Source organism: Centroberyx affinis, unplaced genomic scaffold (assembly GCF_046629955.1).
Source record: "Centroberyx affinis isolate AG114_WGS23_722 - 3 ecotype Tasmania unplaced genomic scaffold, CSIRO-AGI_Caff_v1 ptg000859l_1, whole genome shotgun sequence".
Classification (NCBI taxonomy): Eukaryota; Metazoa; Chordata; class Actinopteri; order Beryciformes; family Berycidae; genus Centroberyx; species Centroberyx affinis.
The window spans coordinates 290029-302171 of NW_027279453.1; the positions used below are offsets into that span (position 1 = coordinate 290029).

At 42.8% G+C, this 12143-nt stretch overlaps 1 protein-coding gene across 1 annotated transcript in view; it reads right to left on the minus strand.

Annotated features, from left to right (window-relative positions):
* The window catches only part of LOC139645407 (probable E3 ubiquitin-protein ligase HECTD4), a 46435-nt gene extending 35055 nt beyond the window's left edge, over positions 1-11380 (minus strand). Inside the window, exons 1-9 of the mRNA XM_071521104.1 lie at positions 11231-11380; positions 5986-6539; positions 4125-4214; positions 3923-4050; positions 2579-2687; positions 1434-1572; positions 721-891; positions 424-616; positions 163-324 (exon numbers count right to left, since the gene is read on the minus strand). Of these exons, the coding sequence (XP_071377205.1) occupies positions 163-324; positions 424-616; positions 721-891; positions 1434-1572; positions 2579-2687; positions 3923-4050; positions 4125-4214; positions 5986-6539; positions 11231-11377 (1693 nt within the window). The 5' untranslated portion in view covers positions 11378-11380. The remainder of the gene's footprint in view (positions 1-162; positions 325-423; positions 617-720; positions 892-1433; positions 1573-2578; positions 2688-3922; positions 4051-4124; positions 4215-5985; positions 6540-11230) is intronic.
* Between the last annotated feature and the right edge of the window lie 763 nt (positions 11381-12143).

A 12143-nucleotide genomic window follows, 5' to 3' on the forward strand; every position in this document is an offset into this window, starting at 1 on the left:
GATGAACAAATTTCCATGATGTATAATTTTCTCAAACTTTTCCAGAAAAAATAAAAAATAAAATCATATAGACTTGTCCAGGTTCTATCTATGACGGTTGGAACCCTGAAGAACAGAGCACACTGAGGATTTAGCAGGAATGTTATCTGTGTGTGTGCTTACTTTTCAGAGAAGACAGGCTGCTGGTACCTCCGAACAGGGAGCGTGTGGCGGAGCTCCCAGAAACGCCGGGAGGTGAAGCCAGCATTACTAGATAGGTACCGCACACATACATAGGAGTCTTCCTCAGAGTCTTTAGAGGGAGTCCACAGCTAGTGTTGACAGCTATGGAACAGTTAAAAAGAGATGATTTCAGAACCGTATGATCCACAATAACTGCACAATATAGCATACATTATACTACATATTCTACTGATGAATTACCGGACTGTTCCTCCTTGACAGTATTGGTAATGGCAGAGCCTGTGAGAGCAGCCAATGTAGCAGAATGGGAGGCCCGGAAGCGTGACATTCGGCTCAACAGAAGCTCATTCAAACACTTGGAAGACTCGCCCTCCTTCCGAGTTAGGATCACCCTCTCCTGTAAGATGTCTGCGACGCACAACCCTGTCTGTGTCTGTAATCAGGGAGGGGGGGGGGGGGGAAGCAGACTTCTGAGAGATGGACCACAGAAACGGAAATACTGAGTACCACTGAAAATATGTTGGAGAGCATACTCACCGACAGGTGAAAAACATCCATGAAGACAGAGTGGCCTTTCTGGGTCTTCTCGTTGAGACTGGCCGGGGACCAGACCCAGTACAGGTAGGTTCCATCTGAGCAGAGGTGCAGCGTGGTCATGCTGCTGCCCACTGGGAAGTGGTGGGCTGGCATGGGCACAATCTGGCACACCTGGAAAGGGCACATTGAACACCGTCTTGGGCTCTGGCTACACTTGTCATTTCAACGTGATTTTTAAGATCTGATTCTAAAGATGGGATGTAATGAAACCACATTCTTTCTGTTTCTGTCTGTCCGCCATTAGCCTGAAAACAGCTGTTATGGATCCCCTGTGGCTGTATGTAGTTAAATCTGTATCTGCTTACTTACTTTTTCCCACTCTCCCTCTCCATCTGTTAACAGTGCTTGTGCATGCATTGTGGCTTTTTGAATCCAGACTATACTGAATTGCGATCACAATGCGAGTCTGACCATGTCTGGTTTTGAAGATCTTTATGAGAGCAAAATCAGATTTTTGTGTGTCAAAACCAGTCACTTAATGCATTTCGGGATGATGGGATGATAAAACTGCATTGAAATGTGCAATATAACTGCAGAGGCGGTGCATCACGAGCATTCACATGAGACTCATATTGCATTCTATTACTGAGACCGATAACGTGAATGTGATTGAATGAGTCAACAGCAAATGCTTGTGTTGGACGAGCGTGTACCTGGAGGGTGAAAGGGTCGATGACCTGGCACAACTGATGAGGCTTGGCATCAAAGGAGGCAGGACGGTGGAGGAGACGACCGCTGCTGAAGACCACCCAGCCGGGCTCCAACTCCTCATTTCGACAGTACACAAAACCCCTAGACAAACACAAACACATTGCGTTCATTTCCTTATGCAACGGTGCTTTGAATACTCAAATTTTATCAGCGGGAAGGTGGACATTTTTGTGAAAGACCCAGTTGAAACACCTGGCTTTGAAGTAGTGCAAATTTTATTAAAAATACTTCATTCATTCATTTGTCTGCCACAATTGAGTGGAGCAGCAACAAAGCATCACATAACAAGGACCAGCAAAATGACTACAGTATCAACACACTGGTTGTGTCACAGTTCTCCACACTTAAAGTTAAAATCACATTACCTTCCACAAACATTTGCATCTTGTTTACCCAATTCAGTACTGACAATGACAAGTTAATGAGGATGTCTTGCTATAATAGAATTGGTATGCTAGCTCAAAGCTGATATGGGTCTAGCAATCTAGTCAATAGCATGTCATTGCTACTGTTTGTGCTATTTGTGGTAAAGGTATGTTAGTGATGTTTCCATTGCATTGGAATCTAATTTCTTTATGGTTGTGGAAGTGGTTATGTTCCAGGTATTACTCCTCAGATGGAATCAGGATAACAGAGATACTACTAGCATAAAATTAGCAAAGCAAGCACATGAGGCACATGAGGCGCATGTTTTGTTTGTTTGAAAGCAATTCTAGTTCACAAATGAACTCTGGGCATTTTGCATTCTAAACGTACTTTGTGGAAGGAAACTGCCATAGGCTTGCAAATTGGGCAATTTGCATCCACAGCATGCGTTTACAATACAGAACACACAACCCCCCTTTTGTCCCTTTCAAATCAACCTTGTCAATCAGAGACAGTCAAGATCAAAGGGGATGTGACTGTACACTGTAGATTGGGGTTGAAGGAAGTAAGGAAGTACAGGACACAAGGTGGCCCCATGATTCCCTTGGGAGGGGCAAGGGATAAGGAATATTTTTAGTGTCACTCTCTTTTGGTCTATGTCTCTCGCTCTGAGTGCTGCAGATACAGTCAGGCAGGCAGGCAGGCAGGGGTGTCAAATTACCTCAGTGTCCCATGTAAACCAGAGCCCAGCTTGCTGAGTCCTCTCCCAAAGGAATTAGTGGTATACAGATAGAGCCCGTCTGTGGCTAGGCAGCGCCCCAGGTCTGTGTCTGCAAGACACAGGGACAGAAAAGACGTTAATAGGAAGGTATTGACAGACAGATTGGACAATGGGGATGAAAAGTAGGGGGAGGTATCATCACAGGAGTGGACAAAACCAGGAGAGAATATATGGATGCTAAACAAGGTAGAGACTTATATTTGTTTTCCATTGACGTTCACTAAATCGACAGCAGTTACAGTCCAACATTGATTCTCAAATTGCTTTCCCGATTCACACTTTCTCTGTTGTTCTGCATTTAATGGCACAAAGAGTTGTAGTCAAGTGTGATGTGCTTATTATAAGATTAATACTTTTTTCAATATCTGTGGCAGAAATAATAGGCAATCATATCATAATCCACCCAAATGAATCAGTCAAGTGAGTGTGGGGCAAACAAGATGAATAGTAAAAATAATGCAATGCTGGGGCAATGTAATCATTTTTTTTGTTTGAGCCCCCCCACACACACACACAAACCACCCCCCCCACACACACACACACACCACCCCCCCCCCCCAACACAGATAATTCCTGGGAAGGGTGCTATAGAAGTCTGGGCAAATATGCATGAGAATTCAAAACATAAAACTTTGCCATGCAAACTTGCCTCAGATGATCAGCACTCCTGTTCACAGACACTTTATGCATATATGCCCTGATCAGCTTCCATAGCTCCACAAGGTCAGCTAATCGATTGCTGGAGAGAGTGAGACATCACCCTCCCATCCCCTGCTTTGTCCCCTAAACCGCTCACAGCCACCGCTCTTCTCTCCAGTTTCACCATAAGCCCTAATGTCCCCACTACGCTCCAACGAGGCCAAATGAGTCTCATAAATGGCAATGCGCTCTCTTCCCTCCCTCTTTGTTGGGACTCCAACTGGAGGCATTCCAGACAAAGGGGAAGTATAAATAATCTAAAGGTGAATAAATTAATCATAATAGAGGGCAGTATTATGAGGGCAACTAGGACAAGCATCAGTTCCTCTCTAGAACCAATAACCCAGAAAACTATGTCATGACACATATCATCACAATCACACACAAAAACTGCACCTATTCTGACCTATTCTTCATATCTTGTGGTTAGAGACCAAAAGAACAGCATAACACACAATACCATAAATGCAACACAGCAAACATGACAGCCATCACTGAAACATATAAGAACACTAAACATTTTCCCAATGATCAAAGCCAAATGAGGCTGATGATCACACAAAAGAGTATGAGAAGGGGTCTTACCTTTGCTCTCCGCCCCTCCAGCAGTACTATCAGGCGTGGGCAGCATGTCCTCGAAACCCCAGGACACACTGTGTTTGCCTCCCAACAGGCAGGATGGGGAGCCTGGCCCTCCCTCCAGGACCAATAGTCTGAAGCAGGAGAGATACAGAGTGGTTACACATCCAGACAATTATTATTAATTATCACACGTGAATACACTCACCTGTACAACACATCCGCCACAGGGAGCTGGCCCAGGTCTGTTTGTTTCTGCAGCAGGTGAACAGTGTGGATGAAGGTCTTGAGGGATCCCCTGGAAAACAGCCGGGCAGATGAGTGAGGAGGCCACAAAATGTAAGTGAAACCTCATTGTTTAGTGTTTCTGGAAGGAAATGTAAGTGAATAATACTTGGTGGTGGCAATTGGGAGGGGCAGGCAATCTAATGTACTTGAAATTAAAATGTAATGTTTGTTGAATCTGAATAAAATCTTCTTTTCCATTGTAATGAGACCTAGAGATTTCTTTCACTGCAACTTCCTGCAGGGTGTAATGTGCAAGCTACTTACAGTATGTGAAGGAGTCATTTATTGCTTCACCTCATCCAAGACAGAACTATTAACTGAGCATACTCAAACAATTTGCTATTTGGGGAGAAGATCTATAGAAGGAGAGTTCTATTGAAGTGCCATTCTGCCATTCCCCCATGCTGCAGCTTTGGACAACAGCCTCAACAGGGCAAAGAAAGCAAAAGGGAGGATATACAGTATAACAAGACAACCATCATTTTATTGGTGAACCACATTACACACAGTTTACATGTGTGTGGCAACAAAGGAAATGGGTATAAAAAAAATTACACTTGCGGTACACCTCTTGTCACTGCACTAGTACACTAACCATTAAAAGCCTCATGTGTATACTGTGTAGACTAGATTTTTAAAGCACAAACATTTTACAGTGCTATTGGGAGACCCAGTGAAACACTGCCTCATACTGTACAGCTCTGTATGTTTGGTTCAGTGTTCATGTGAGTCATGTTCCACACGAGACAGACAACATGAGTCAGCCTTGACTCAGAATCCCCCTCTCCACCTCAGCTCTAAAACACCTCATCAGCAAGTGATATCAAAGCACACGACTGGCCGGTCTTTTTGCTCACTTAACCCTGTCACACAGTGAATTTACTAACCCAGCCCATCAGAAGGGGCACACAGCAGATAGCTCTTTAATTAGCTCCCAGTGTTGGTGAAAAGGCACCAGGGCTGGATGGTTCCCTACAACAAAGGGCTCTCAGCCTCTACAGAGGCCAAACAAAGAGTGGAGGGTTCTGGTTTTGACAAGTCAAGCTCAGTTGTCACCAGCAGAAGCCAGAGTTCAGGCACTGGCTTAAAAAAAAAAGGATATACTCTTCTTCTGTGAGCTAGGTGACAAACATAAAAATCATAAGGCCCCTTATGGTAGATTTGTATCTTAGTACTATTGTAATGGGTTTAGCTTCTTTTGTTATTTTGCATGTGATAAGGCAAAGGACAAGGCAAAGACTGGATATATGCAATAGGTATGACCGTGTAGGGTAGCACAGTAACTGTGATCATCGGCTAACAGATTACAAAAAGAACTTATCATGCCAACAATGTGTGTGATATGATTGTATCAGTAATAAACTCGCAACCTGGTGATTGTTTATTTTGTTTTATGTAATCAAATTATGAAAGTCAGCTGCAACTTTTTTGCACAAATGTGTGAATTCAACCTTACAGTTATTGTCTGTCTTAATGAGACAGATGTAATGTACAACCAGGAGCCTAACCAACGTTTATCCATTTTGCACGCAACTATTTACTGGCTTTGGATAACTAGGTCTGCAAACTTAAATAAGGAATGTTCTTGGGTAGTAAGCTACCAACATTGTGTGTTCAAACAGACTGTCTAGAAAACAGTCGTTTTAAAGCAAGAGCCAACAGAAGGATCCTCCTGGGAATTGCAAGGGTGGCAAAGGTGAGGGAGAGGATGAGATGATGGGAAAATCTAGAGCAATTCTCAGTTAAGTTGGTGTATTCTGCTGCGAGGTGTATGGTCTCACCTGGCACACGCAAGTGCCACGAGGGCAGCAGCAGCGTTCTCCCTCTGCCTGTGTGCGTGGAGAATCTGCGTCTGAGCCTGCCCCTGGGCTTGGCCTGTCTGCTGGGCACCATCTTCCAGCCAGGAGCAGAGCAGCCCCTCCAGGCCGTTGAGGCAGTCGGCGGGCTCTTTGCTGAGGCTGAGCGGCTGGCAGTCCCGCAGACAGGCTAGCAGTACCTCTGCTGTGACCCCGCAGAGTGCCGGGTCACTGCGAGTCTGGGACTGCAGAAGGGGGAAGACCAGCAGCAGACCTACGCGGGAGGTGAAGGGCGCCTGCTCGGGTTGCTGGAGCAGACCTTGTCGTTTGAGCAGGGCCAAAGCCTCCTCATCAGCCCCTCCAGCCCCCTCTCGCTCCTGCTGCTCCTCCAGGGCCAGCTGCCGCTGCGCCCCCCACAGCCCGCGCAGAGCGTTGAGACGGTACTCCAGCAGGCGTGCGTATGCATTGCTCTGATTCCCGCAGACAGCGCGCAGACGCTCGGCCAGCTCTACTGGGTTCTTCGTCTCAAATGTTAGGATCTGGCATGAAGGAGGAGGTGGAGGGTAGGGGGGAAGAGTGGGAAAAAAAAACAGAGGGAGACATTAACAGTAGTCATAACAGTCATAATTGGTCTGTTGCTTTGAGGGAAAAAAAAAGTAAGAGATTGCAGGCAGAGATCTCTAAATGATGACGACACCCTGTAGAATGCATTCACTTCGTAATCCCCATCAAGCATTGGCCTGGTCTGGCTACACAGAAATCAGATTTGCTTCGTCAGAGGGCAGATTCACTCAGATAATATGCAGCTAAATCAAATATAAGGGAGAAGCACAGCAGTGGAGTCTTTGAAATTCAAAGACTCCACTGCTTTAAATGGGGTGGGGTGGGGGGTGTTCAAGTTCACCTCAGTCTGAAATTTCACCAGAGAATTATTTTTGAGAATATTTGGCTTCATCAATATTCAGCCTGAAACTGCTGCAACAGAGGGACAGAGGGATAAAAATCCTCTTCAAACTGGCATCCTTGACCAAAACTATGGTCAATCCATAACAACAGTCAGCATGGTCGAAGAAGGCCATTTGCTGGGTGGGCGAATAAGCAACTGACATTTTCATGCCAATGTTTTATTGGTATAACGTATGTCTACAGTCCAATTACTCAGTTTCAAAACATAAGGCCTAGTGTGTACAGTTTGTTTGATTAGGAAATAATGATCAAAGATAGCAAGGCACATTGGGGCTAGCCTATCAGAAGTGAGAACAATGTGCTTCATATGCACTTAGGCAGCATTTCAGATATTGATTACACTGTGTGGCCAAAGAATCATGGACTAGAAAAAAAATCCATTACACCATTTAGCAGGCACAATCTGTATTGATTCCATTTCAGAAATGCTACTAATGTTACGGTAACACTCCTTAACTGGACGCTGGGCCTTCTCCACCTTGCTCTGCAAAAAGACTGCTGCAAGTGGATAAAAATAGTCAGCATCAGAACACATACAGTCTAATGGCACTGAATGACCTAGCTAGTCAATTGTAAAGTTAGACACAATATTGTCACTACAAAGAGTGGGCAGGTCTTGAAGGACAAAATTACAGAGAATCACAGTGTAATATCTTCCAAGACCAGACTCTTGCTAAAGGTTACAGGACTAACACCTACAAATACAGGAGGTGGGCACCGACAAACATGGTTAGCTTTGCTTTTCAAAAATTAAAACATCCAATTTTATCCCGAATAACTTTAATCTCACAATAATTATTTCACTTGGCTTTTTTACAACACAATCTCTGTCCATATTTGTGCCGCTCCCTCTTTCCAAAAAGCTTTAATTAATGTGACAAGCTGGTGAGTCCCACCTACATACAAGTTATCATTTTTGCTAAATTTAAATCCGCACCACCTTCTTCCTTTGCCAAACTTTAGTTAGACCCTTTTTGTCCATTAAATTTGAACAAAAAATTAATTGCATGATGAAAAATCTCCAAAAGACTGCTCTACCCTCAACAGAGAGTGAGGTTGGTGAAAACACAGGTAGAGCGGGTGGTGGCGAATGAGAAGTGATGGTTTGATAACCAGACAGTACAGATGTTCGCCTTACAACTCATTTATCTCAATCTCCAGTTTAAGACCATGACCTGCTATCAGTGTTTAATCACTGCATAACTTCTACTTAAATGCCACTATAACAAATTAGTAGAGGTAATAACAAACTCGCCTTGTCCCAGGTGCAGTCCATTGATAGTATACCTATAGCGTCACAAAGTAACCATCACTTTGTACTAATACTGAAGGCCCCAAATTCACACACAATTACAACCATGTCCAATTTGCTATTACTATTGTGTAACCTGTTATAGCTCCCTATGATAGGTACTATTGCAATAAATACTCACAACGAGAAGTGTAAGTTCAGAAGCTGTGTTGAGCGCACCAGGTGTAGTGCTGAGCTTGTCAATGAACAAAATAACAAAAAAAAATGTTTGGAACCAGGGCAAGAAATTTGTTTTTTTTAATCTACCATCAACAATGGGTGGTCAAATTCAAAACTGACCAGTCACATTCATTATTTTACCAGTGGTTTATTACCTCTCAGAGTGGCTGGCAGACTAGCCAGACTTATTAACCACAGCCAAATCAACAGCATTTGGGTGGTGTCTGGTGTTAATTTTCCCAGTGTATTTGTTAGTATCTAATGCTGACCTCTAATCTCATCTGGTATTAAGTGGGAGCGAAGGCAATAGCAAACTGGTGATTTATGGAACCAGCTATAACCCTGCAGTCATGAAGGATTGAGAATCTTTACCAAACATCAGACCTCTAAATCAACCAGTCAGCTAATCTTCCAACTGTTGTAACATGCAGAGAATCATGAGTAAAAAGTGCAGAGATATGGTCAATCAACTGTGTGCAATTTCCTTGCCTATACATGGGAATAAAATGTTTATGCTCACCAAAGTATTTCAGAATGGGCACGCGTGCACATTTCAAATTTTGAGTACACTTTGGGGTCCCGAATTTCCATATATTTAAATGTTCTGAACATTATGATGTCTCAAACAGCCACCACTCCCAAGGGGGATTGTATAAAAGAGGTTATGCTGGTACCACAACCAACTGTATTTGCCCAGTCGGGTGCACCACACTGTATATTATAAAAATGAAGTCAAACAGGCAGTGTAGGTTGATGAGCACAATATCCTTCACCCAATTGCAGCATAGTCGCTGTATGAGAAACATCCCCCACCAGAAGGTGTGGAACCAGCTGTGCCCCCATGCTGACTCTACCAATGTATTGCTATGGGCTCGACAGCTGGTCTAACACTACCATATGTTGGAATATTAGGAGATCAATATGGATGCCTTGGCATTTTAAACTTAATTTGGCCTTGTACCACAACCAAGTGGATGAGGCTGGGTAGCAGTGACAGTCACAGCTAAAAAAAAAAAAAATTTTTATTTTGCCTGTAGAACACATATTTGAACATGACATTTCTGTTTTTAACTTAGATCATGTTCAATTGATACTGTACAAAAAAAAAGGTTTAAGAGCAAGCAGAAAACTTAAGATTCCAACTGAAGTATCCAGCATTTTGCAACTTTCCAGTACCTTTTGATCTTGTGCAGATAAATATATGTGATTAACCCTAAAATTCAAACATAAGTTATAATTTTAATAATTTAATTTTAATAATACATTTGTACATCTGAGCCAGGAGTGTGTAAGCACATATTTTTTGTTAAAAATCAATAGATGCTAAAAACGTAACGTACATTGTATTGTTTTTCTGTATACGGTATTGTTTTTCTGTATACCGTCGTACAAGCCAAAACCCTGAAATGTAAATGCTTTATTGCAGATATGAACCTCTAAAGAGGTGGATGAGAGTTTTTCTCCAGCCAGCAAGTTGAATACAAGAGACTCAGATGGCTGAGTTAAAATTTGACTGAATAATAAATGAAGCAATGACAATATCAATAGCTAGATATAACTGCCTAATTATAGCAAACCTAAGGTAACAATATTAAGGGGCATAAAACATGTTTATTACTGTCAGTCTGGTATTCATTATCCACCAGTAACCACCGGCTGATGAGAGTGTGGCAAACTCTCTAGATTGCTTATATGTAACCGTAGATCATTGACATGGTAGAATCTAGCGAGGATTCAATGTACATTAACGTTGGAAGTTTCTATCTGCATCTGTGTCAAGTCTGCAGAAGCTACCGACCATGTCACTTCCGGTTTTAAGACCAAAATAAAAGCGCTGAATAGATTAGCGCTGTAAGTCACAGTAAGCCACCTAAAAAACATCAAGTGCTCAAGATGACTTCTAGCTTGCACCTGACTGGAATTAAGAGTGTAAGTAATGTCAAGTACGAAGCTTTGTGATATTTAATGCGAGTGAAATAACAGCTGGCTGTACAGCTATATTTAGATAAACCCCCTCAGTCAATAACCCATACTTAGACCATACAGGCCGCATGTTGTAATCTCTACCATAAAACATATCTGACATTGCTTATATGTGTATACGTATATGTGTCAAGTGGATTTTGCAGCTACCGAAATGCTACTACCTGTATTACTTGTAGTTATTAAAAATCTGTGGATTCTTATATGTTACTAAAGAGAATATTGGTCTCCACTATGTTTTGATACAATTGCTAAACAACATCTGTCAAATAATGTGTCCGATTTAGTGCAGATTTGGCATTTTCTGGGGGTTGGCTCAACTTGCATACAAAAAACTGCTGGATTGGCAATATTACCAATAAATGTTGGAGCTGTGTAACTTGATACCTGAGATGCAATGTACCACCTTTATGCACCTTGTTTAGTTACATTTGATAGTCCAATTACGTATTTCACTAATAACACCAAACAAATGTACTAGCAAATGTTATAAGAAGAAACATTTTGTTACCAAAAACACTGACTTGACACTGTCATTCATTTTTCAATCAACATTCTTGACGTGAAATTGTTGTTTACATTCTGATGAACTTTTATTTTGAAATACTACGACCGGAAATGTATGGACAATTGTTGCTGACTTGACAATGGTTCAATAAGCAGGTTGGAACTAGCAAACGTTAGCACTAACCCGTTATCATTGACTGAGGGCGTTGAAAATGAAACATATTTATATTAACAGAACAATAAAGAACCCAGCCATCGTACTGTCTAATGTGTGTGTGTATGTACGTGATGTCTTTCACCCACCTCTTGCTCAGTGTCCCCCTGCTCTGACACTCCAATTTCACTGGGCAATTCAGCCAGATCTGTGACCCGAATAAGTCCATCGTGAAGGAAAATCGTCTCCTCCTTCACCGAGAGCCACTGGGACGAATCCACAGCACCGGAGCCCATCGCTCTCTCCTCCGACAATGATGCCAAAGGGGTCGAACATTAAAAATTCAGTGACTGAAAATGACAGAAACGCCCTAGCTAGCCTGCTAGCTAGCTACAATAACATATCGTCGCCGTCCACTTTAATGTTGATGTTTGAAAAGGTAGAACGTATTGCTATCGACAATCGCTGGTTGCCAGCTAACAGACTACAGCCAGGCAGCGGACAGGGCAGGTCTTCTTCATATACAGGTGCTCATGTCGTACTAATAGCGGCTGCTAGCTGGGTGGCTGGCTTGGTTAGCTAGTAGCGTAGCCAGCTAACGGTAGCTAACGCGTACGGTATCGTTACCGCTTACCGACCAGAGTGGGCGTGACACTCGTAATAAATCCGTTATTACACTGCACCTTTAAAAATGACTGCTTTTCCTAGATGAAGACGGCACCTGAACCAAGCTCCCTTCAAGTAAAAAAACGGGGAGCAGACAGCTCCGTAAACGGCCCAACCTCTGTGTCAGCGGTTGGATAAGATACTGAGAACCTCCCAGCTGTCAGTACGACGCCATGTTTCCAAGGCCAACTAACTGTTCCCAGCATGCACCGCGGGCCAGAATAAGCTGTCAAAAATTCATGGGTTGATAAGCCTTAAACAGCTAACAGAACAATGACCAACTCATTAATAGTAAAACAAATGGGGTGATTCTAATGCCCGGAGAAGTAACAGTCATGTATCGTCATTTCCTATTTTAAGGTAATGTAGTCTGGTAATATTTGATTCAAAACTTTC